The following is a 25,356-nucleotide window of genomic DNA, read 5'->3' as shown; positions in this document are numbered from 1 at the left end:
GGTGTCATTCTGGAGCAGGTATGCATTTCGCATGGAATTTCAACACAGAAAGAACATGCTTCAGATGTGAGATGAAAGTAAAACAGTTACACCTGGTTCCACAAACCATGGCCATGCGGGCAAATATGCATCAATATGGAGTGAAGATGACAGTAAAAATAGGCATACCTTGAGCATCTTAAACCTGAGTGGATTTTTGAATTCTTTCAGCAGCATTGGTTCAAAGTTCTCATGTTGATGGCAAGCTCCAAGGGATACACCACTCTTTTCAGTATGGTGAGTGAGATTTTGAACCTCGGGGTACTGACCTGTCCTAGAGTGAAGAAAACAGTAAGTGCTGTGGCACAGCATGCCTTTTCTCTAGCACAATCACAAACGCACTGTAAAACTGTTCTGTACAAAATGGATTTTCCAGTGACCTGATGTTAAAATACCAATTTTCAGTTTTTGATGGAAAATGTACATTCAACACTGCAAATTCACATTTGTCCTGATTCTGACCTTTTTCTTTTAGCTTTGGGGAAAAAAAAGAAAAAAAGAAAAAAAAAAAAGTTTTATTCTCATCTCTTCTAAACAAAGTATTTTGTGCTCTACTTTTTTTTTTTTTTTTTTTAAATTACCATTGAAAAAAGTGGTAAAAGTGGCAGTAGCCTTGATTGAGTAACAATTCTGGATCAGGCTACAAAACTTTTCTGGTTAATGTATGCATAGCCAGTGACAGATCAAGAGAAAATGGAAACATCAGGTCCTGTTGGTTCAATCATTCACCTCCCCTGTAAGACATTCTAATCAGATCTATCAAGCAGTAAACCCCATCGCAACTTAATATGCAGTTCTGGGATTACAGTCAAATTATCAGAAAGACCGTCAACACCAATTTCCTTTGCATATAAAGAATATTATTAAGTAATACTATCATTCTGTAGGTCATACTGAGCACCTTTAATGAGTAAATTACAAAACACTTTACAACTAAGAAAAAGCGATGGAGCTCCTTGCCTATGGTTTTCTATGAGAAGAGTGCTAGGGTTGGGAGCAGAAATTGAACTTCCTCAATTTTAGTCTAGTTCTCCATTCACTTAACTAACTACAATATCAACTCTCCATCTATGTTGTATTAAAAGCAATTCTCCAGATCTGGCTTCTGATGGGGAGGTTAATACTTCATTGTCTTACACTATTTTTAAAAGAATATATAATCACAATACGCCTTTTTAAAGCTCTATACTTGTATAAATACTAATTAAAACTTAGCTAAAACAAAGCCACAGTGGTAGAACACTTGTGACTGAAGGTGTGCTTTTCTTAAAGAACATTTTTACATCACATTTCTCTCCTAAATTTTGCCTGTACGGTACCTCTAATACTGAAAAACACAAGCAAAAAAGAGAAACATAAATCAGGCACCTGATTTTTATACACATGCTCTCATATTTGTTTGTGTAACTGTTTTGGTTCTGCCAGCAAGCTTTGCTCACTTCATTACCAGGCTCCCTGTTTAAGCTATAAGGATAAAATCTAGCAGATATTTTTGGATGCCTTGTTGGGACACTTCCAATTCACTATGTTGCGTTTATTCTTTGATTAAAACACTACTAAATGGGTATGATTCAGACTAAAATTCCATTACATCTGAACAACAGATTTAATTGCGACTTGATACCATATGTAATCTGTCTGGATAGAAGAATATTTTGGAGCAGGAAAGTTATGCATTCATGAAGGTTTTAGACATGTAGGAAAAAAAAAAAAAGCAATTTAGGAAAAATCAGTTTTAATGTGATTAAAGAAGGATGACAGGCTGAAATGCATGACACTAAAATCCTTCTAGGCCAAATACCTTTCTATAAAGACGTTTGAGATGCAGCCTTCAAAATCACCTCCACCAAATATTATAGGCCGCATTGATATCTGTGATCTTGAAGAGTCAACCAATATCGATGTGGGCTTATCATCAACCAGTAGACTTACTCTGAAACAAGGTGAAGGAAAATGAGCATGAAATCTAAAGAAATACAGTTATGAATTTGAATGAAATATATTATTAAAAAAGAAACATTTGACAGCTGTGTTTTTTCATTAGCTTGTAATTACATTACAGCTTTGTTAGCTCACTCTTAGCATTTTTTTTAGGTATGTGCTTATACTGAATTCCACTTCTGTGAAATTAACTCTGCTTTTCTTCTTCTCTGAATCCTTAATCACTTATGTTAGATGGATTTATAACTTACAGTGACATACATAAAGGCTATGGGAAGGGCAAGAACTCCATATCTCCTCCAGCTTGACAAATAGACAAAACTCAAACAGTGTGTGAGACATGCATAGTGATGTACAGCTGAAACATTACAGGTACTGACACACATCTTCCATAAACCAAAAATCTCCTTTTGCTTTATTATTTCAGTATTCTCTGCTAGCACAGGGCATTTTTATCTGTGTACCCAAAGAACAAGTCACACAAATTTTTAAGCTTTTACCAAGCACAACATAAAAGAATTGGATGAAAGACTCAACTCACCTGTTGGCTCTTCTTCTTACTGTCACATAATGCATTAACCCATCTTCATATGTCTTGTTTAGAGAGAGTTCCTTCTCTCCCATCTTTGCAAATACAAAGCCAGGACTCAGAAAGATGGTAAGAATATCAGGCTAAAAAAGAATTGCACAGTAAGAGGTTTAATGCAGGTGCTTTTAGTTCTCCCTGTGTTATTGCCATTAATACAGTTATTCCCTGTGGTCTCTTGTGGAAGAGAAATTTTCTTAGACTATAATTGCATTTATCTGTCATCTAGAGGGCCCATTTTTCCTCAGAAATTTTCCCCAGACCACTATATTAGGCAACAGTTATCTTACTGGGATGGTGGTTGTGTGGTGCATAAGCTACTCTGCAGAATGCTCAAGGTTAAAGATCAGTTTCTCATGAAACTAATTGTTGGTTGAGTGAAGAAATGCCAGGATGAGTTTCTCTGGCCTATGACATGCAAGATGGCATGCTCTAAAGATGATTATAGTAGCTATTTCTTGCCTTAAAATACAGGCATCTATGTGAGGCTTGCTTGTGATGCCAAACTGACAAAGTTCCAGACAAACATTCTAACCAAGAAATAAAAACAATTATGTATTGTAAGTTGAACGTGTTTCATACCCTTAGATTGTAATATAAGAGTGTTCCAGTCGATGCCATCGTGCGAAAGCCAAAGCCAACTTGGAAATCTTGGGGAAATGGGAAACCCTCTGCACTCAGGCTCAGTGTGCCCTTCTTGGAGAAAGATGCAGATCTGATGAGCTGAAAGAGATAATAATATTTTCAGTGATTTTCCTTCTAATTTGAAGAAATGACAGTATGGACCAATAACTGCCCTACTCAACGTAATTGTGACCAACTGCAGGCCAAACTAAACACAGGGAAAACTGCACGTACAAAATTTCAGTACAGAACAGACAGACTGAATTGGTTTCACTAGCATTAACTCTGATGTGAGAAGCTCTACAGGGAGATGAGGCCTGCTGAGCATAACGCATTGGTCATCTCTACTATTTGCAGGATGGTTTTGAAAGTTTTCACTTTGCGAAACAGTTGAGAGGTGATTTAATTATGAAGCATAAGCACCTTGACAAGAAGAAAGATCCTGAGCAGTATTAAATATTCTGGTCTAATTAACAACAGCAACTGGAAGTCAACAAATCTACATGGTAAATATGAATTCTTAATTATACCCTGTATTAATTAAGAGGGTGGACCATTCACTGGAGCAAATTAATCACAGTAGGGGTGGAGTCTCCTTTCTTTCATCTTCATACTAAATTCAGCTTCTTGCATTACCATCACATGTAACCAAACCTAATTTTTGACCTAAGAAAAATATCACATCCAACAACAAAACAGAATCTATAAACTCTAGAAAATGTTTTAAAATACCACTCTTAGTTACCTTCCAGTCATCTGAACATTTCTTGCTGACACCAACGGTCTCATCAAAAACAACAGATGCAGTCTTAGGGTTTTTCACATTCTTCATGCAGCCCCGGAATGGAGGTGTGGTTATGTTAAATCTGGTTTCAGGGAATGGAAGTAAAAAGAGTTTGGTAGTCTGATATTTCAAAGGATACACCAGTACAATAGCCTGTAAATGTTGACAATATAATGAATAGAAAACAAAAACAAAACAAAACAAAAAAAAAAAGAGCAACCTTTACTGCACAAACATACTTCATGCTGATCAAACCTGTTCTTATAGGCACACTCAAATGAAGAACCCACAGCTAGCCAAAAATCACAGATTACAATCATATCTTATACACTATTTGCATATCGCATAAGACACACAATACAGAGTGCGAAAGAAATTGCCTAAGGAAAGAATTTAGATGGAGTTACCATACAAAGCCTATTATATTACAGTCTTTTTATAGCTACTCACTGTTTCCGCAGAGAAGACGGAATTCCGCCTAGATAGTACGTAGTGAAATTGAAGACTTTTATGTCGGCTATAATATCATAGCTGACACGCACAATACTCCTGCTTCGGGCAAGAACCATGTGAATCTGAAATACGTGAATAATGAGAATTACTTTGCTTAATAGAAACAAAAATTATTAAGCACATTACACTCAGAGCAAGATTTAGCAGATGACACTGAGAGATCAGGACACTGAATTGTTTTTCTTCCTCCTGTGTACTAGTGCTTTAAATTCATAGTAACAGCAGTAGTTCAAAGGTACTTGAAAAACGTAGGTGCTTAACCAAAGCCAATGCCTAAGGAAAATGCTTTTCTATTCAAACACAAGGTGAGGTTTTACTTTTCTTATGAAGACTGTCCTAAAAGTACACTTCACCTAACATTCAAACATTGCTTTGCATTTGCTGTTTAAGATTGAGGAACTGCTGCCTCCTACAAAGACTAGGTCAGTCAGCTGACTGGAGGTAACTTGACCCAGTACAGCATAAGGACTTTTTCCAGCAGCACTGCTACCTACACTATTTAAATGGAAATGCAGGCAGGGGAAAAAGGAGAATGAATCAGAATCAAAGGCTTTAATGACATCTGGATGACTGCTAAGTAGAAGTCAAGTTTAAGTTTAAGTCAAGTGCTAAGTTTAGTTAGAAGACAGCAGGACACTTAGTTTCAGCTAATGTATATTTCTACAAATACTGATCACTTAATTGTTTAAAATTACTTACCTTTTTATATGTTCCATCATTTAAAGTTGCATTGCTTTCTATTTGTTTTGGAGGCTCAGAGCCAATTTTGTATCTAAAAACTGGATGGCCATCTTTAATGAGCACACTGATGAACTGATCCTGTGGTAAGAATAAAAACACACAAATTGCCCAACATTTTGTATATATTTCAGTGTCATGTGGATTATTTTTAATGAACCTATCTAGTTGTTCCAGTATTATGCCGAGGAAAAAGATGAAACAAAGCAGACTAAAACTTGTAAGAGTAACTGTAATTAAAAGCTCTTATAAACAGATCTAGTATCAGCTCAAGATATATTCCTCAACTCTCTGAAGGATTTATTCTCATTTCAAGATGTTTACTGATTTTTTACAGCACTGAGAAATTACAAGACAATGTCACAATGATCGCAAATATTCTTATAATATTAATAGATAAGCAGTATCACTGCTGTTTTGAGCAGCTTTTACAGGTCTAAGTCACCATGGAGTAAGTCACCACATCACCTTCTAAATTCTGCCTTACTCTAGATTTGAGAAAAATGCACTTCCACTTTTGGAGGATTTCAGTACTTCAAAACTGGTTTGATTCAAATTACACTCCCCCTGCACCCCGCCACCCCAAACCCTCTGCAGTGACTAATGGAGGAACTACTTAGAAAGAATTTCAGTCAGCCTTGACAGAGTAAGTATTCAGCAGCCATTAAACACACAGGTGAATCTAATAATCTGCTGTATGGACAAAAACAACAGTTTTAAGAAATTTCACTGCAGTTATTACTAAATCTAATATGTTTCCGAGTGACTGAAGTTCTTAAAAAAAATCTGGGACCCTTAAACAGGCGGAAGCATTCCAAGAATTACCTCATTTGCTGCAAAAAATATTATGCCTTCATCTGCAGTAGTCTGAATCGTCTGCTCATAACGTATTGGCGCATATGCATTTGTTTCTTTATATGTGACACTGGCATAACCAGTGCCTTCGAAGTAGCTTTGGTCAGACTCTTCTTTGTATCTGTAATAATTAAATGTCACAGGTGTGAATTATGAGAATAAAAACTACTACCACATGGACTTACTATCATTCACGTTTTAAGAAAGCTTAACTTAAGGTGTTTAGTATAGGGCCACTGGCAGTGTCAAATTCTGATCTAACTCAAGGGAAAAATAAACCTTTCACTGGCTTCTGTTGGTTTTGTATATGGTCTCCAGAGAGGAAAAGTCTGATTTTAAGTAATTAGTGGTTGATTTTTGAACATCCTCCTGGCCCTTCTCTGGACTCGTTCTAATAGGTTGATGTCTTTCTTGAACTGGGGGCCCCAGAGCTGAATGCAGTGCTCCAGGTGTGGTCTCACAAGAGCAGAGCAGAGGGGGAGAATTACCTTCCTCAACCTGCTGGCCACTTTTCTTTTGGTGCAGCCCAGGATACAGTTGGCTTTCTGGGCTAAAGCGCACATTGCTGGCTCGTGGTAAGCTTCTTGTCAACCAGTACCCCCAGGTCTTTCTCCCTAGAGCTGCTCTCAATCCATTCTCCACCCAGCCTGTATTTGTGCTTGGAATTGACCCAACCCAGGTGCAAGACCCTGCAAGACCTTGTAACATTTAAATTGTTGGCCAGTGGACTGAGATTGATACAGATGTCAGTTATGCCAACACTGACAATTTTCTCTAGAATGTGTATTAATGACCAAGATTTAGAAAAACAAAGTAAATCACTGGTTTAGTGACAGTGCTTATTCTTGTTGTGAAGAGACAAAAAAAATATAACGATAAAATCACAGAACTGCAAATCACTGAGTCTATATCATACCTTCTGCAGGGTTGCACTTCAGTGGTATTGAGATTAAATGTCCTCTTGAAGTTGTAAAGGCTGATAATATTTTCATTTAGGTTATCTAATTCAATGCAGCCTTCATAATGAGGATAGTCCAGACTACGTGGAGGCTGCAAAATAGCGTCATTAAAAAATATCCTGTCAACACCAGCTGACAAAATTTTACATGGACATGTAACTGCTAGGATCTATTCCAAATATTAGTAAAACACAGAATACGATATTCTAATATCAAAGAATTATTACATCTTTGGATATAATGTCTAAGCCACCTAATAACTCCCCAGGAGTAATGCACAATTTAAAGCAGAATCATATACGTGGATTGGGAATAGTACTTAGCAGGGCTGGACAGATTTCATGACATTCTTGGCAGATGAAAAAAAAACATCATATTCTCTGCTTTGAGTTCTAGCATACTGCAAGCCAGGCAGCTTCGGTAGGAAGAAGCATTTCCTTGCATTCGGTTTATTCCTGCTGGCATGGATAAACTTTTATACATCCTTTGAAAGACTACTATTTCCAACTTTTATTTGTAAGGACAACAGAATGATTAACATGGAAATCTCTTCAAAAGAATAAGTGGCTCTTTGTACCCTAAAATCTGGTGGGTATCCTCCAACATAAAAGACAACACTGCTGGGATCAAGATCTAGGAGAGTGTCTACGCCTTCACTGCTCATAGTCACAGGTCCTGCTTTCTCTGGAGAAGTTGATGTTGCTGCTTTGATGTAATTCAGCTTTACATACTGGTAGATCCTAAAACCAAACCAGACAGACAAAATATCATATCACCAATAAAAGATAATCTTAGCAGATTTGGGAAAAGATTGTTGTGTGCTGTGGGTCTTATACCTTTCAAGCTTAACTTGATCCATGATGGCTTCCTCAGTGTTGCTTTCAATCACCAGTGGCTGCACAGCTATTTCTGCTTCGTAGTCTCCCAGGTTATAGACACAAGTAAGGTGACCATTTTTTACAGCCATACCAATGTAGTCCTTGGAAGCCTAAGAACAGCAAAACATGAATAAATGATTAATGTTAATGAAGGTACAATACAGCAGCACTTGCTCAGGGACATCATCATACCATGAATGAGTCATGAGCCACTCATCTACCTAGTTATGAGAATTGTTATTAAGTTTATCAGTTCTGTTTCTGGGAATAATAAGTAGTTTGGAGAAAAAGAGGCTAGCAGGTGACCTTATCACTCTCTACAGCTTCCCAAGGAGGGGAAATGGACAAAGATGTGCTAATCTCTTCTCACTGGTAACCAATGATAGGTCATGTGGGAATCCACAAAGCTGTGCTAGGGGAGGTTCAGACCAGACTTTAGGAAAATTTTCTTTACTGTGAGGATGCTCAAACACTGGAACAGGCTTCCTAGAAAGGTGATTGATGCTCCACGACTGTCGGTGTTCAAGAGGCAATTGGATAATGCCCTTAATAATATGCTTTAACTTTTGTCTAGCTCTCAAGTGGTCAAGCAGTTGGACTGGGTGACCTTTGTAGGTCCTTTCTATTCTATTCTATTGTAATATGTGTTGCACTGATTCAGTGAGTATAGTTACAAATTGACTGCAGTCATGCATGACTTTTTATGTTTATAACATCAATAGTCAAAATAGTTTCCACTGCTGTAACATCTTCTAGATAAAGCCATGAAAATGTGACGCATTCCATAAAAATTTAGGCACAACATTTTTGAAGTAGAAAAGATGTTAGGAACACTCAGCCAATACTCTATTCGTACTGAGGTGACTGAAAGCTGTCAACAGGTATACTGGCCAGGCATTTAGGGGATAAAAAGGTGAAAGCCAGTTTAGTGTAACTACTTTTAAACAGCTTTCTATGTACACATGGCACCCGCTACAGATAGAGCTGTTGTCAGATAACAAGACTCAAAAATACATAGTTAGGCATCTCATGCAGGAAATTTTTTAAACGATGCTGCTTAAGCAAGTATGAATGCACAAGCAGCTCTGTATTACTCTGCATATTCAGAAGAGAAAAAAAAAAAAAAGAAATTAATGGCTAAGGGGCTTAATCAATCACTTTTTAAACTAATAGAGAAACTCACAGTTACTAATACTGTGATAAGAGTTAAAGGTCTGAAGCAGGAGAACAGCCGAGTTTGTGCTGACTACTGCAGAAACTGACAGTTCTGACAGGACTGTGTGATGATATCCATGACTCAGAAATAAATTCTAAAGGAGCAAAACAGCAAAATATCAGACAGCAAAGCAGTCAGTCTATACTTCACAAAACACTTATTCCATCACATAATGTCAATTTAAAAAAAAAAAGAAGGGGGCTATCAGTAGCTATAAACTTCAGTCAAAAAAAATCCTCTCCCATCTGTTTCTCAAAGCATATCGCCAGTTCTAAAAATCAGATTAAAACTCAAAATATACGTACATCTTTATTACCCAGGTACAGGACAAACCTATCTGATGCCCTCTGAGGCATGTCTGATCTCTTCTGAGGTCTTTGGAGAAAGAAAGAAAGTGAAGTATAGGCTTTCAAGTCTTCAAGGTTACTTGGGGGTCGAACCTCTACACCGGAGCTGCCATTGAACCTCATAGGAATCGCAACCTGGAAAGAAAAACAAAGTTCACCATTTTAAAAGTGTCTATTGCTACTACTTGCTTCATTGTGTAGCAGATTTCTTAGAAATTAAACACACAACCTGGTCATGTTGCAGCCATCAGTTACTACAGATGTGGACTCTGATCCTACCAAACAATATAACTAGGAAACAGAATGCATAATACTGTATTCTGTATTGTCAACGCTTATGACTTAACACAGCACTTTTTTATTCCAGACATTAATTAATGAACCTTTATTTCGCCTCCTTCAAGTAATTGTTACCTTCACTACATGTAATGGAAGGATGTGCTCTGCAGCTGTAAAGAGCAGGCCCGTGAATCACTCAGATGTCTACAAATATATCTTGATGCTTCAGTTAGCTGGATCTAATCATAATAAAGGCATATCCTATTCCTGCTATTTACACCATGGTCACAAATTCTTCTTATTCATTGTAAGGACTGTATGCTAGTTGGGATTACCTCAGGGATGCTTCTGCTACCACCTGAGAGCATATTATCCCTTTGATACTACTGCTGCAACTACAGCAGTTCCTTAAATGAAGAAAGAGCATTCTGATGCAAAACATTTTTTTTTTTTTTTTTTTTTTGGAAGTGCCAGTGTTCCACTGAGTGGAGATCCCTGCCCCTAAGCTGCAAAACTGCCTCTGCTGTCAAAGTCACTGCAATGTTACTTGGAAGCGTAAAGGCTATTGAACAAATAAGATTTGAAAGGTGACCTGGAAAAACACCCTTCTCACTACAGGAGAAGGATGGAGCTGGATGTTACTGTATTCTCCCATTCTTATGCATGAATTATGCTTCCCATAATCACAGTTACTTTAAGTGCTGGGTGGTGCTGTTGAATTAAATTTATATCTGGTCTTTCATATTTTAACACAATTATTTATAAAGAGAAAGAGGAACAGAAACACTGCTGTGTGTCCAAATGACTACAGTCAAGTACGATTGTTCAGGACAGACCTTATTTGCAGCATCTCTTGCCTGCTGAATCAGTTCTCTTATGCGGTTGACATTCTCAGAGATGTTGCTTATTGGCATTAGTTGTTGGTTGATGCTCTCAATCTTGCTGAACAGATCTGGAAGCTGGTTTGTCAATTTTTTAACTGTAACGAAAGAAAAAACATTACTGAAGGTAGAATGGAAAAGAAAAACCGGCAGAAATATGAGATATGACTACACCATTATTGAAAAAGCATTAGGGTGATGACAGAACTGTTTTCATTAGTCCACTGTATGAGGCAATGGAAGCCAACAGTTTATACAGAACAGTTACCTGAATTGTTTGCCTCTGTCAGTGCTTTATTGAAACCAGCACTCTGTGTGCTTCCATAAGTAGTCTTGATTTTTTCCACATCTGTTTTAATTGGGAGCAGTTCACTCAATACATTAGTTGTGACATCCTTGGCATTTTTTACCATGTCCTTTGCACTAGTGATGATGTCGCCGATGTCATCTGAAACACACACAAATACATGCGCAGCTTCTTACGGTAACAGGTGAAAGAAGCAAAACAGAAATGATAAGCAAGTAACTGACCTCTGTTTATCCCATTGAGGTCATTCTGAAGTGCAATGAGATCAATTTGTAGAGTATTCTTCTTTCCATCAGCAACACCAAGTCTTTGTGTCATGTCTTCAAGGGTTGGGCCAATAGCTGCAAAACAGTGAATATCCTCCATGAATTTTATCCAGAAATACCACCGATCTGTTGGATGGGTGGTGTGGCAGCACTGCTCTGCACTGTTACACAGCTCATGTTACCAATGAGGTTTGAATGCACTGTAAAACAAGTGCAAGGATAAAGATTTGTTGGACACGTGTGCTGCAAAGGTGTATTACACAGCAGAGGCAAGAAATGCACTCTCTCACCTTTTTCCTATGAAAATAACCATCACAAGATGTCTCATGGTAATGGAACTAATCACTCCCTATTAAATGTGTGTAAAGAGCTTTGCTGAACTGCAAAGATTTGTGGTTCAATGAAAGCTTCTACAATCACTTTCTTTCTCGGTACCTTTTAATTTCCCTTCAGTCTCCCGTGCTTGATTCAACAGTGTACTGCTCTCAGCTTTTAACTTTGCAGCTTTTCCTGACAAGTCTTCTCTCTTCACAGTCTGGTAATAGAAGCACGGTATCGTAAGATTGCTTTAATATTACTTTAAGATTGTTTTAATAGTAACATTTAAAGAGTAAAAGGGATAGCCCAACCCAGTTTAAAAATCAGCTAGGGCAAGATTTCATGCAAAAAGCAACACTCAAACAACAATTATTAAGATTTAAGTGTGATGCAGTTTTGGCCTTTAGCAAACTTTTGATACTTTTTGAGAAATTAGGCAGAAATTCCGAGCACATAGCTGCTAGATGCTACTCTGCTGAACAGCTCATGGGCATTACTAGTGGAAAGTAAAAGAGAATGGCTGAAATCACCCCCAGTGATTACTGGGTTTGCCTCACGCATATCTCTTTATTTTGTACTGAAATGAACAAGAAGTATTCAGATGGACAGCCTCATCAGAAAGGCAGCAACCAGCCTGTTCAGTGCTGCAGTAAGACTAACACATGAACAAGCAGAATAGCAGCCTCCTCATACAAGGGCCACAGACAAATACCGCATGCCAAGACACAGAGCTCTTTGATTTTGGTGCCTCTCTGATAGTAAAAATATATATACCCAGCTGTACCATTATTTGGCTGCTTATGGGTACTTACTGATAAAGCTGAGTCAGCTGCAGTCCCAGCTTTATTGGCTGCTTCTTCTGCTGCTTTGATGGCATTAATAATATTGTCATAGGCAGTAGAAGCTTCCACAGCACAGCCTACCAACTCATCCTTCCTGGCATTGTTCTTTATTCTGTAGGAAACAAGGTGACAGTCATTCTGCAGGGTGTAGGAAACAGGGTGACAGTCATTCTGCAAAGACTGTGGACTACGAGAAGTATTCTGAATAGACCTGACCTTGGTATTTTCTAATTAATGCCTATATAGATTTTTATTTTATTTTTTTACTTTGATTTCAAAATAGAGGATGATCAATACAAAATATTCTCCAGAAGTAGGGATGAGTTCAGGTAACAGGAAAAATACAACTGTGGAGCTCCAAGCAGTCGTTAACTGATTCATATAGCAAGAATTCCTCAAGGCACAAGGCCAATAATTCACCTCCACCACAGCCCCCCAAATATAGTTCAGTTCAGAGGAATTCAGAGAACTGCAGCTTCCAGATAACCTCTGCCTGCTCCGGTGTTCTGCAGAAGTGGTAGACAGCACACATGATGGAGCAAATACAAGACCACTTCTGCTTTTATCCAAGAACTGGGAGCTGCAGTAGCTCTGGAATCAGAAATAGAAAAAAAATCTCTTATACCCATTCCCCGTGAGCTATGCAACTGCCCAATATTAGCTGCCTTCTATTTGTGACAACACTGTCTTCTTAACTGAAAAAGACATACCGAAAATAAATAGAAAATTAATGAAAATGTTTTTTACCAAGAAGTTCCCAGCTGCATTAAATATTTTGGAATTTAGCTTTGACATCAAAAGGTATCACTGAGTATGAATACTGGAAACAACACTACAAAAATATATTCTAAACATCTACCTGCTCTCTACATGAGGACTTTCTCTCTTGAGAATAAAAAGTTAACAAAATGTTAGTATAGTAATATAGAGCTATATTCTGGGTGATCCCAGTGCTGGAAGAAAAAAAAAATATATATATATATATATATACATATGCATATATATATATATATATATATATATATATATATATATTTTTATATTTATATATATATTTTCAAAGTTAGAAAAAATATCACTTTGTCTTTTTCTACTTTTTCAAACCAGGTCTTTCTATATATATATATATATATATATATATATATATGCATATATATATATATATATATATATATATATATATATATATTTTTATATTTATATATATATTTTCAAAGTTAGAAAAAATATCACTTTGTCTTTTTCTACTTTTTCAAACCAGGTCTTTCTATATATATATATATATATATTTTTATATTTATATATATATTTTCAAAGTTAGAAAAAATATCACTTTGTCTTTTTCTACTTTTTCAAACCAGGTCTTTCTATATATATATATATATATATATATATATATGCATATATATATATATCACTTTGTCACTTTGTCTTTTTCTACTTTTTCAAACCAGGTCTTTCTATATATATATGCATATATATATATATATATATATATATATATATATATATATATGCATATATATATATATATATATATATAGAAAGACCTGGTTTGAAAAAGTAGAAAAAGACAAAGTGATATTTTTTCTAACTTTGAAAATGGTCATAGAAGCAAGAGAACAGACAGATCTTTGCACCCGTGGACATTATGTACAGTAAGTGCTCATTTACAGAAACAATAACGTACTCTTCCAGTTGTTTTGCCAAGTCTTGCAAAGATTTGGCATGTTCCTCAGCTCTCACCACCAAAGGTTCTTTGCTTGCTGATAAGGAGCTATTTGTCAGCTTTCCATTCATATCCTTCCTTGCTCCATCAAGCTGAGCAGCCAGGGTTTCATATTCCTATGGGTTCATAAAGAAAAATTTTATCTGTATTCATACGTTTGATTTTGTCCTTGTCATCTTCAGTGTTACATATACCTCACACCTGAGGAAACCAAGGGGAAAAATAATCCTTTCCAACTTCGGAGTTTGTTGGAAACAATTGTTAGCCATTAGACTCTGTTTTTACGTAATGGATACAGAAATACAAAACCCGCCGTACTAAGTCCGAACAAAGGTGTCTCTAGCCAGCTATTCTTTCTGACAGTGGTGAAAGGCAATTGCCCAGAAAGAAATACAAGAGCAGCATAATCACTTACAGTATTTCTCACAGATACTGTCCCAAGCTTCAGATACCTGCAGCTGAGAGTTCTTCAGATATGTAACAACCCTCAAAACAAGGTGCTCTTCCAGAAACTTGTCCAGGCAGGCTCCTCTTGGACCCACAATGGGCTGAGATCCTTCCTTTTTCGTGAAGCTCAGCTAAGCCTCACATCCTAGCCACTGAGCTATGCTTCCACTACAGTGACAGCAAAGTATTTTTTTTTAATCTTAATCTAAACAGGTTAACTATACCTCTTTGCTTTTCTGCAATAATCCCAGCATACTGTTAGCTTGAGTCAAGGAAGATCGGGCAGAGCTCAAAATATCCAAGACACTGTTCTGTTGTTCATTTGTCTCCTCGATCCGTTTCTGAGGAAAAATAAAAGATGAGTAACGTGTGATTGGGTTAAAAATAAGAAGCAGGAAGGATCATATTTACCTAATCTAAAGTGCAGTAGGAATTACCAAAGGTACCATTGCTGTGTTAATTAGGTGCCTGTAGTGTTTAGGATCTAGATGCTATCTGACTGATTAGAACATTGAGAAAACAGCAGTTTGCAGTAGTATAGCATAGCTCAAGACAGCTGAGTAGGAGGCTACAGTAGTTCAGTTCTTAGTGCTCAGACAAAATGAAAGTTGTAGGGGTCCATTAGATGACCTGTCAGGGCAGACCATCTAAGGGTTTCTTCTCACAAACTTGGAAACTTTAAAAACTGCTCCCAGATGGCTCCTCTGATCTTTTCTGTTCTCACAAAGGCAGAAATAAAATCTTTACAATATCCCTTCCTCTGTAGATCTCACTAGAAAGGGGGCTTGAAAAATAAAGCAGAGTTCAGGGACAACAGCTGTTTCTTGTCAGTCTTTTCATTAGACCTCAAAAGCAGTTCTGCAGACTTAATCCCAAACAATTTAACAGTATTGCACACGTTATTTCTCAGATCTTTCATGGTTGTTAGAGCGCATTACTTTAAGAGAGTTACTGTGGGAAGTATCAGAATCAGGAATTTGATCTAGAATAGGTAACAAAAAGACTAGTGGTAGCTAAGGAAAACAGCCACGTGGAGATTCTTCCTGCCTTCTCATCAGAGATATGTCCTTTTCACTCTGTTCTTGTCACATAAAAAGGTCACAAGCGGGAGTAGACTACATTTATATATGGCCCCACATACATACATCAAAAGATGGAAAGAAAACTTGGAGAAAGTCTAAGAAAGACTAAGTTATGAGTGCTATTTGGCTTTGCAAGGTCAAAAGAAGCAAGCAAAAGCACTTCTCTCCTAAGATTTAACTTTCTTCTCCCAAACCCCAACATTACCTTAATATCTTCCAGTAGAACTCCATTTTCACTGTTCAAGTTTTCAGCTTGTTTGGTTTGTGCTGTCGCCTCATTCAGAGCTTCACGAAGGTCAGTGAGTTTGGATTCAAATTCATTCAATGAATCCCTCACAATTTTAACAAGCCCATGATTTTCTTGGTGGTACTTTTGTAGTTCATTCTTGACACGCTCCAGTACTGCATTATCAGGACCAGAAAGAAAAGTTTTGTTCAAAGAAGGCAGCAACTGGAACAAACCTCTTCCAAAAGGTCCTGATATTCAGGATTAGAAAGTTGTGGTTGTATGAATTACTGAGCATCCTTTGCAGCACTGGATCCACTGTTACTATAGCAAAGATGCTATTTAGCATCTCACTGGATCAAATCTGCTCACAGATTTATTGCTGCAGACACAGAGCACAGATAAAGATGTACTTGACTATTTCTAAATTAAATAAGGGTGAAGATGGTCTTCTGCAAATTCTGAATTGTTTTATTTTTCATATGAAACTAACATGATTTCATCACCAATTTCATCTACAATGCAGAATCTACATCTGAGCTAGTCATCAAATCTTCTTCTGTAATCAGCAGAGAGATACAGGCACATTTCGTCTCACAGGAGGTAGTAACATAAAAAAGGTGCACTGTATCACACTTTTATGAATGTCCATTTCACTGCCTACATGATAGGATACTGAAGAGTTACTGAAAGGACGGTATCAAAGTCCACGGTTAGGGGAAATTAGCATCACTCATATGGTCTTCCACACTTCTCAATTATATTCCTTGTTAAGGAGATGAACTTGTGACCTTGCTATCCCTGTGGTCATTAATATAAGGTTTATGGTGTGCCAGCCAAACACAAAGAAAACATAAAATGGAGTGCAACTAGTACATAAGAGAACAGAAAACAGAAAACTAGCACTATTCTCGTATGGTCTGACCCATGCGCTACTCCAACAGATTCTTAAAATCTGTTATTAAATTATGAGTGTAATTTCTCTAAAACAGACGTATATATTGTAGCCTATGTATTATAATAAATAGAAGTGCTAAGTATGCATGATTGGCTACATCTTTATTTTACTAAGATTCACCTGGCTATTAAATAAGGCATTGACTCAGCTCAACTGAATTTCTTTGTAACAAAGCAAAAATGCCTTTAAATCCCCTCTGGAACTACCACTTGGATTTCAACTAACAGCTCCTACAAATCCCAGTGATCCACTGCAAAATCCTACCCTTCATCCCAAACAATCAACAATGCTACAGAATTAAGATAAATCTTTCTAGAAAGTAAGGAGCTGAGAGAACAAGCCCTTACACAGCTGAGCTTCCTTTCTCTCCTTCACTGCATCTGCTTGCAGTTGGCTAAAGTTGCGGTTTCGCATCTCTGTCATCATTTGTTGAGCTTCAGCCAGTTCTTTGGCAGCATCACCCAAGGGCAAATTGTTACCCTCTGCATTTGTACCAGCTATTTGTTCCAAAAGCACTGAAAAAAAAGAAAAAGAAAAAAAAAAAAAGAAATTGTCAAATTCAAACAGAGGATGCACTTAAATGTATGCAAAAGATTCAAATGACAGGTCTAGTCTCTATTCTGAAAAAGCATACCTATTCCTGAATTCTTTAATAAAGTAGATCCATTTAGCACTGATTGTATTAAGCTAAAAGATATCCCATGTCACATGCCCAAAGTTAGCAAGATGACATTAGGAATGAAATTTGTCCCAAATGACCAAACTCTCAACAATTATTTTAAGCTTCTGATTTAAAAGTCCCTATGATAGCAACTGAGTTTGAAGTCAGGCTGAAGTCAGAATACTTAATCAAGTGGTCTAAATTTCCCTCTGGTAAAGCTTTCCTGTACCTACTCACTCTAAAGGCAAGGTACACTCCTAAGTTAGTATTACATATTAGATTCCTGATAGGAAGAATGAATTCCACAGCTATGTCTTAACTTCTGATTTTATGAAGCTGCTTTCTAAAAAAAAAAAATCTCTCATGCTTAATTAAGAATATTGCAAAGAAACTGAACAGATTCATAAAACAAAACATATTATGGAGCTAGAAACTAGTTTTACCTTGTATATTATTGACAACTATTTGTATTCTTGAAACCAAATCCTTCCCTTTCTGATGAGTTTGGCCAAAATTATTAAACAGCATCTCAGCTGCTTTATAGTTCACTTCAGCCTAGCAAGAGAAAAAAGTAATCAGATTAAAAATACCTAGATACAGCAAACAAATAATACTTAGTCAAGAGATGTGCACTTTTAAATTAATTTGGTAGGTCACCTTTTCCTGGAGAGCACTGATGTCATGATTTAGTTTACTGAATTCTTTCTCCAATTCATCTGCCTTTGAACCCTGATTACGAACAACAGAACGGTAATTGTTCAATAAGACCTGAAAAAAAGCAAACAAAAAAAATATATCCAATAAATCACCCAGACACAGAAGATAATGAGTAAAGATTCAATGTGCCAGATCTTTGAGAAGGTAAATAAAGGCAGCCTTACTGATATGAAAGCTGGCCAATTGCTGCCCAAAAGCTGGGCTTTTGTTTCTGTGAGCACAGCAACTGCTATTCCAACTGAATAAAATTCCTTTAGAATAATTTTGGCATTGTTAATTTGAAATTTTTAACCTCAAAGATGACCTGTTCATGGTGAGCAAGCCTCAGGAAAAAAGAAAAAAAAAAAGAACAGAAACAACAGAGACATTGATTCTCTTTCAGAGAACTACATGAAACCAATAACTTTCTTCCAAAAGGTGCTGTGGACTCAGTATTTCAGTGCTGTCAGGATTCAGTATTTGAAATTAAAAGTTCATGCATGTTTCCTTGCAAGCTCATAAAAAGATTGCATAAATTCCTAGGTTCAGCTGTTATCTGCTTAATCTCAGATCAACTTTTCTGTTTACTTTACGGTACCTTTAAGTCTTTGATGCGTATTTCCAAACGTCTCATTTGCTCCAGTGTGTTGGTATCCGCACGGACATTCTGCAGCTGAGACTTAATCAGCTGAAGTTCATCACCTATTGTGCTCAAATCCTTCAGCAATGTAATTACACAGCTATCGCAAGCTAAAGGGACAATGAGCAAAGGGAAACAATACGTATTATTGATATTAGTGAAGAGAACATTTCACTGAGTATGTTAATAAATGAGATGCAATGAAAACTCTTTGATGCTTGTCACCTGGTGCTTCCATAAAGAACAAAGACAACAACAAAACCCACAGTATTAAGAAAAAAGTGACCAAACCCAGTAAGGAGTAGAATGCCCCATCTGCATCTGGCTAGATGACTTCTTATTGTTTTTGCCAAGTATTTGGCTGATTCTTTGCTTTTAAGAGATTCATTACAGGACACCACTATTCCTTTTTAAACTGTCACTCTCAAATGAGCTACCTGTATATAGCCAAAGGCTGCAGGCAGCAATCTAAGTTTAGTTCTGTTTTGTTACTGTATTCAGTTTATGTGGCAAGGCCTTGGTAGCAGAGTAGGGCTGCAGGGGTGGCCTCTGTGAGCACAGCCCAGCAGCTGCCCCATGTCAGATCAGCGCCAGCTCCAGACAGCTCCAAAAGGGACCTGCTGCTGGCCAGAGCTGAGCCAGTGAGAGATGCTGGGTGGGCCTCTGGGATTTAACAAAGGGAAAAAACTGCTGTGCAACAGCAGCTGGGAGAGAGGAGTGAGAAGCAGCCCTGCAGACCCCAAGGTCAGTGCAGCAGGAGGGCAGGAGGTGCTCCAGGCAGGCAGCAGCAGTTCCCCTGCAGCTCGTGCAGAGGCCCCTGGTGGAGCAGGCTGTCCCCCTGCAGCCCATGGGTCCCACATGGAGCACATCTCCACGCTGCAGCCCCCCCATGGGTGGAGGAGCCCCCAGTGGAGCAGGTGGATGTGGCCTGGAGGAGGCTGCGGCCCATGGAGAGCCCCCGCAGGAGCAGGCCCCGGGCCAGAGCTGCAGCCCGTGGAGAGGAGCCCACGCAGGAGCAGTTCAGGAAGGACGGCATCCCATGGGAGGGACCCCCACACTGGAGCAGGGGCAGAGTGACTGGAGCGGTGGATATGAAGCGTTAGGGACTGACTGCAGACCCCTTTTCCTCTTCCCCTGCACCTCTTGCAGGGAGGTGGTAAAAGAGGATGGATGGGGATGAGGGGGAAGGTGTTTTTAGTTTGCTTTTAGTTTCTCACTGTTCTAGTCTGCTAGTCGTAAGCAATTAATTAAATTAATCTCCCTGTGCTGAGTCTGTTTTCCCCATGACACTAATTGGTGAGCGATCTCCCTGTTCTTATCTCAACCCTTGAGACCGTTCCATCATATTTCACCTCCCTTTCCTTTGGGGAGGGAGAGTGAGAGAGTGACTGTGGTGGAGTTCAGCTGCCCAACAGGGTAAAAACGTCACAGTTACTTACAGTCACAATCTTCATTGGGATCCACATCTTTTGGTTCATTGTTAAAACATTCTGAAATCAGAAGGCAATCATCAGTAACCAAGGATTTCTTATGGAAATGCTACTGCTGCCTTTTTACCTTTACTGATCTTGGCTGGCAGCCATTAAAACACTGTACTGTCCTTCCATAAATCCATGTCCGCTGTGAATGTGCTAGAACATCCAGGAGGCTTGAGTATGCTAAAAAAATCAGCTCTTACCTATACCTTGACGAGATGAACACTTTTTTCATCCGTCAAAAGAAATTAACTGTAACCCCAAATACACGCCACTTGTGTAGCAGCAGGAGGCCTCATACGTCAAAGTGTGATGAGTATATTCCTAGAATTTGCCTAGAATAACAACACTGTGACTGGAGCCAAGCCTATGTTGCCTTCTAGTTAAACCGTTTAACCCAGGACATAGGTTTAAAACAGCTATCTACTTTAGCATCCACGTTGAAACCACAGATTCCAACTCACACAAGGATGTCTTGCCCACTAGGTACTGGGAGACATTCATGACCTTCCTTTACACCTGTTCCAGCTTGTTTGATTAAGGGATTAATCAGGCTTGAGTGAAAACCAGGTTGTATGCATGGAAGGAGGCACTGTGCATCACCTAAGGCATGGTGCCTGGGCCATAGTTACAGGTAGTGTACAACAAACATTGCCCTCAGACTTTCCAACAAGCTAGCACAAGCAACTGCCAGTGCAGTGCACTGTTTAATTTGTTTGTTTGTTTTACAAACCCCATTACAAGAAGCTTGGCACTTTCCAGGTGTATGTAGGATTTCAACCCAGGATCCTAATTTCTAGGAGGCAGGACTGGAACTGACTCCTAAAAACGCCTTTATATAGGACAGGAATCTCCCTGTCTTGGTGTCCATATCCCTTTTACGGATCTGGTCCTATTGGCTACTGCAAAACTCCCAGTGCTGCCAGCTCCTGTTGAAAATGAGAAGGGTTGTGGACATCATCTACACTGAATTAAAAGGACGCACTCAGCATAGGCTGCTGCTGCCCAGAGTAAACAACAGCTTTCATCTATGAGAGGCTACAGTGATAAAATTGGACCTGAAATTTAACAGCAGCATGAAACAGCCTGGAACAAAATGCCCAGCTGTGCCATTTCCTTTGGCACTTACACATTAAGTCATCAGAAAGTTAAACAAGATTGGTAATGAGCACTGATGCCAAAAAGAAGACAAGTCACAAAGAATATATTTGTAAGAGAACGAAGGAAATTATTCTGAATGCAAATACATGTGTGGTTCTGCTGTTGTATAATTCAAGCTAACACCAGACACATTTCAGCTGTTGCCACGAAGTACCAATTAAATAAAACTATTATTACAGCTTGTGCACAAACAACATCAGCCAAGAAATGATGAAATGAGAAAATCTGGCCAAATGCCGAACATCATGCACACAGAAACCTGCTAGAACATGCTGTGCTGATGATCACAGAGGGTTTTATTGCTAATGTGGACAAAGAGCGGGCTGATCAGAATATCTAGCTGAAGACAAACTGAAAACAAACTGGCTTGTTGAATTTTGCCCTACGGATTAGTTTGTCCTCTTGCTTCAAAAAGAAAAGAGAGATAAAACATCAAACACTGCTTGGATCTGTTCCACTTTAAGTATAAAAATAATAAAGATGTATTACTTCAATGATGAAATACAAAATGAGAATTGCTTATTGAAAAAATGCACCAGGTGCCAACAGCAGTTCACATCACTTGCTGTTTTTCTAGTTTCTGCGACCAAAGAAAGACAAGGTGATCCTCGCAGTCATTTGAATTCAGTAAGAACAGCAGTGCAGAGAAATTAATAGCATGGAAATATTAGGAGTTACTAGTTTGACACTTCACTAACATGTCAGAAGGAAAGGATGGCTACAGGGAAAGAAAAGTATAATTTTACTGGGGAATGAAAACATAGAAGAATCCAGGTCCTTTTCAAGCACTGTGGCCTACATGTTTCTGAATAGAAATGAATATTTCATCTCAAGAGACTCAGGTGAATCAAGGTAAAGCCAGTCTAAGAAATGTAGGACCAGACCCTTTACTTCAGAATGGTAATTGATAAAGTGAATGCACAGCTATGGCATAACATTACTGTAAGAGCTTAGTAATGGTGGAGTACGTGTGATTAATACTGGGGAAATCAAGGATGTCTCTAATTGCATATAGGTGTATAGCAGGACTTATAGAACAGCCTTCTGAGTCAGTACCACTGCAAACATAGTTAGCTGCGATACCTAAGATGGCAGTGCCTGATGCAGACTCTGAATATGTCGCTAATCTGTCCCAGATACATTTAAAAAAGACACATTGAGAGTGCTCTGTAAGATCCGTTTCATAAGTCTATAACACGGAGTTGCAAGATACGACTTAACATGTCAGGAGAAGCATCATAATGCATCTGAATACATACCGGTGAAATCGAAAAGCAAAATACAATAAATATTACTTATGAAGGGAAATATATGAAAAATGGCTTAAAAGGGTCAACTCGATGGCTCAGGACAGCCCTTCTTTTGCTCTAGATCTCTCCTTTGGTTCAACTTACGTAAGTGCCTTCCCTCTCTACTTCCCAGAAAGAAAACAACACTCCACGTCCACAGGCTCTTACATACCTCCAGTCAGGCGGTCACAGCTAGCCAGCTGTCCATTATTATTACAACTACATTTCTGACAGTAGCCTCCGTACTTTTGTGGATTTCCAAAATATCCTGGAGCACAACTAGATAAAAAGACACAAATATTGTTTTCATTAAATATTTGAACCCATTTTTGTCAAATATACTTTCACTTGACAGAAAAAGAAACAAACAAACAAAAAAACCCCACTCAGTTCTACTCCTGAAGAAACTGTCAGGAACTTTTGATTTCATGTTTTGACTTAGACAAAATGGGTGTATTTTTGGTTTACAGTATCCTCTGCACTATGTTAAAAATATCTTTCCCAGTACTGCAGAAATTTTTCTAAAAATAGAAGAACTCCCACAATGCTCATATAAGAGTAATTCAGTTAATGTGTAAAAATACAATGCACACAAATACACGCATAAACAGAGAATTTTACAAGACTTAATCAAGACAACCACATCATTTTGGTCTGCGATCCCACCAGAACTCACATATTAACTAGGATCATACTGCAAGCACACACTGAGTTTTCAAACAGCAGTGGCACTGAACGTTACTACCCTTCTCTGGGTGATATTTCCTCTTTCCATCTGTCAGCAAAACAGTTCGGTACGAGTTCTCCCTGACTATTTTACAGGTAAAATACATTATCTGGATTGGCTGACTAACAATCATAAAAGTCATCCTGCTGTAAGATGTATCAGGGTAATAATGTGTAATCTAGAGACCATAAAGAGGAACTGAGGTATGGCTGGATCTGAAAGAGAAAATCTATCTTTAACCTACAGCTTAGATGTCAAAGGTAACAGTTGTGAAGTACAAGACAATGTGCTACTACTGGAGGTACAGTCTTCAGGAGAGACATCATAACTCATTTGCCTCAAGTTTCCAAATCAGACAGCTGCTCTCCATTATGCTTTAAATTCCTCCTGGATTTGAACCTCAATGAAATTGTTTCCTCTTCCTGCCTGAAATTACTTTGCTGTACCTCTTTTATTTTGCCAAACTGTTGTAGTGTTGTTCCAGCAAGAGATGGCTTCAGTATTGTGTTTGTAAACTCCACCTGTGGAGCACATCAGAACGATTTGGGATGAAGGGTATGGTGTTAAATGTCACATGGTTGCTACTAGAAACTAACTAAGAGCACCAAAGCACCATCGAGTACACTGGAAGAAATGGTAAAATGGAACAGGGACAGGGACAAAGTAAGTGGAAGCTGTTATTATCAGAAAGTGAAATATAAGACAACGCACAGGGCACTTCTGCAAAGAGGCTGTCACTTCTCCTTTTGGTAAAAACTGTGTATTCACTGAATAGGCTGTGGAGAACGGTTTACATTTTTTCAGGGAGTGTTGGGTTTACACCTCGCATTATACTGTAGCACCACACTACAGCAGCTGTTCATAGAAATAGATCCTCCTTAAGCATTTGCATATTACTAATATCCATACGCTGACATACTACATAGTGCAGACATACCTCCTTATATGGTGCCTCTCAAAGACCTTGGTCTTCAGTATCTAGTCACTTACCGTTCACAGTGAACTCCAGTATAGCCTTCTTTGCAGAGACACTGAATTTCCTCACCATTTGCCACGCAGCCAGTTGCAAATCTTTGAGAAGAAACCAAAATGTTTTTGTGAATACATAATCAAATGCATTTTACACTCCAGAAGCTAAACTCACTTAAATGACTTTCTGACTTAAAAGATTTATACCACCAATTAAATTCTCAGCTAATTTAATTGCCAATAAACAAGTGATGTGATTAATTCTTTAAATTATTTCATATTTTTTCTCTAAATTCTATCCTTAGACTATAGAGTTACTCCCTAGACTATTATAGTTCACTACCCAAAGGAATGCCTACGGAAAACCTTAACAGTGATGTTGTAAAATAAAACAACACCATGCAGCTATTTTATCTTACCAGGCAAAAACCAATAGCCTGTGCTAAACAAAGCTTCTTCCTGTTCGGATAGATTTTTGTATATATATATATATTTTTAAATCTATTGAAACAGTAGAAATTATTTTTATGTAGCTAATATAATTTTTCTTTTTTTTTTTAACCTAAGCAGAATAGAGTTGTGCACCAATTTGGGAAGCACTAGAGTATATCTGATTAACAGAACATATTTCGTCTGATATTTCTAGAAAACTTGAGTAGATTCAAATTTCTCTGGGGAGGAAATCCATTACTTGGCCAGTGTTTGGTAAGGAGAAGGCAGGTGAAGAGCAGATAGGCCATGTTAGCTATTTCCATTGTTTTTTTTAAACTTATGAAGAGTTGGATAAAGCAAACCTGCACATAAAATACAGATGTCTGCACTAAGATTACACACATTTTGACTAGGTTGAAATTGCTAACTCCAATAGTGCCAGGTGGGGTGCACTTCCTACATAATGAATAGTATTTACCACCCTAATATGC

The 25,356-nt window shown here is 38.1% G+C and overlaps 1 protein-coding gene across 2 annotated transcripts in view; it reads right to left on the bottom strand.

The window, feature by feature from the left end:
- The window catches only part of LAMA3 (laminin subunit alpha 3), a 111,764-nt gene that overhangs the window by 5,917 nt on the left and 80,491 nt on the right, over positions 1-25,356 (bottom strand). For both annotated transcript variants that reach the window (XM_084509363.1, XM_084509364.1), the window contains exons 43-69: positions 24,455-24,535; positions 22,910-23,016; positions 20,252-20,302; positions 18,771-18,922; positions 18,134-18,244; positions 17,920-18,031; positions 17,163-17,330; positions 15,837-16,033; positions 14,774-14,890; positions 14,064-14,218; positions 12,344-12,485; positions 11,649-11,748; positions 11,172-11,288; positions 10,909-11,088; positions 10,596-10,738; positions 9,439-9,615; positions 7,876-8,027; positions 7,617-7,779; positions 6,997-7,130; positions 6,051-6,201; positions 5,187-5,306; positions 4,425-4,549; positions 3,936-4,056; positions 3,149-3,289; positions 2,522-2,652; positions 1,841-1,972; positions 169-313 (exon numbers count right to left, since the gene is read on the bottom strand). In XM_084509363.1, coding sequence (XP_084365489.1) covers positions 169-313; positions 1,841-1,972; positions 2,522-2,652; positions 3,149-3,289; positions 3,936-4,056; positions 4,425-4,549; positions 5,187-5,306; positions 6,051-6,201; positions 6,997-7,130; positions 7,617-7,779; positions 7,876-8,027; positions 9,439-9,615; positions 10,596-10,738; positions 10,909-11,088; positions 11,172-11,288; positions 11,649-11,748; positions 12,344-12,485; positions 14,064-14,218; positions 14,774-14,890; positions 15,837-16,033; positions 17,163-17,330; positions 17,920-18,031; positions 18,134-18,244; positions 18,771-18,922; positions 20,252-20,302; positions 22,910-23,016; positions 24,455-24,535 — 3,625 coding nt within the window. The remainder of the gene's footprint in view (positions 1-168; positions 314-1,840; positions 1,973-2,521; positions 2,653-3,148; positions 3,290-3,935; positions 4,057-4,424; positions 4,550-5,186; positions 5,307-6,050; positions 6,202-6,996; positions 7,131-7,616; positions 7,780-7,875; positions 8,028-9,438; positions 9,616-10,595; positions 10,739-10,908; positions 11,089-11,171; positions 11,289-11,648; positions 11,749-12,343; positions 12,486-14,063; positions 14,219-14,773; positions 14,891-15,836; positions 16,034-17,162; positions 17,331-17,919; positions 18,032-18,133; positions 18,245-18,770; positions 18,923-20,251; positions 20,303-22,909; positions 23,017-24,454; positions 24,536-25,356) is intronic.

The sequence above is a fragment of the Aythya ferina genome (genome assembly GCF_964211825.1).
Source record: "Aythya ferina genome assembly, chromosome: 2".
Classification (NCBI taxonomy): domain Eukaryota; kingdom Metazoa; phylum Chordata; class Aves; order Anseriformes; family Anatidae; genus Aythya; species Aythya ferina.
The sequence above is the reverse complement of the archived record's forward strand: the minus strand, read 5'-3'. Positions and strand labels throughout refer to the sequence as shown.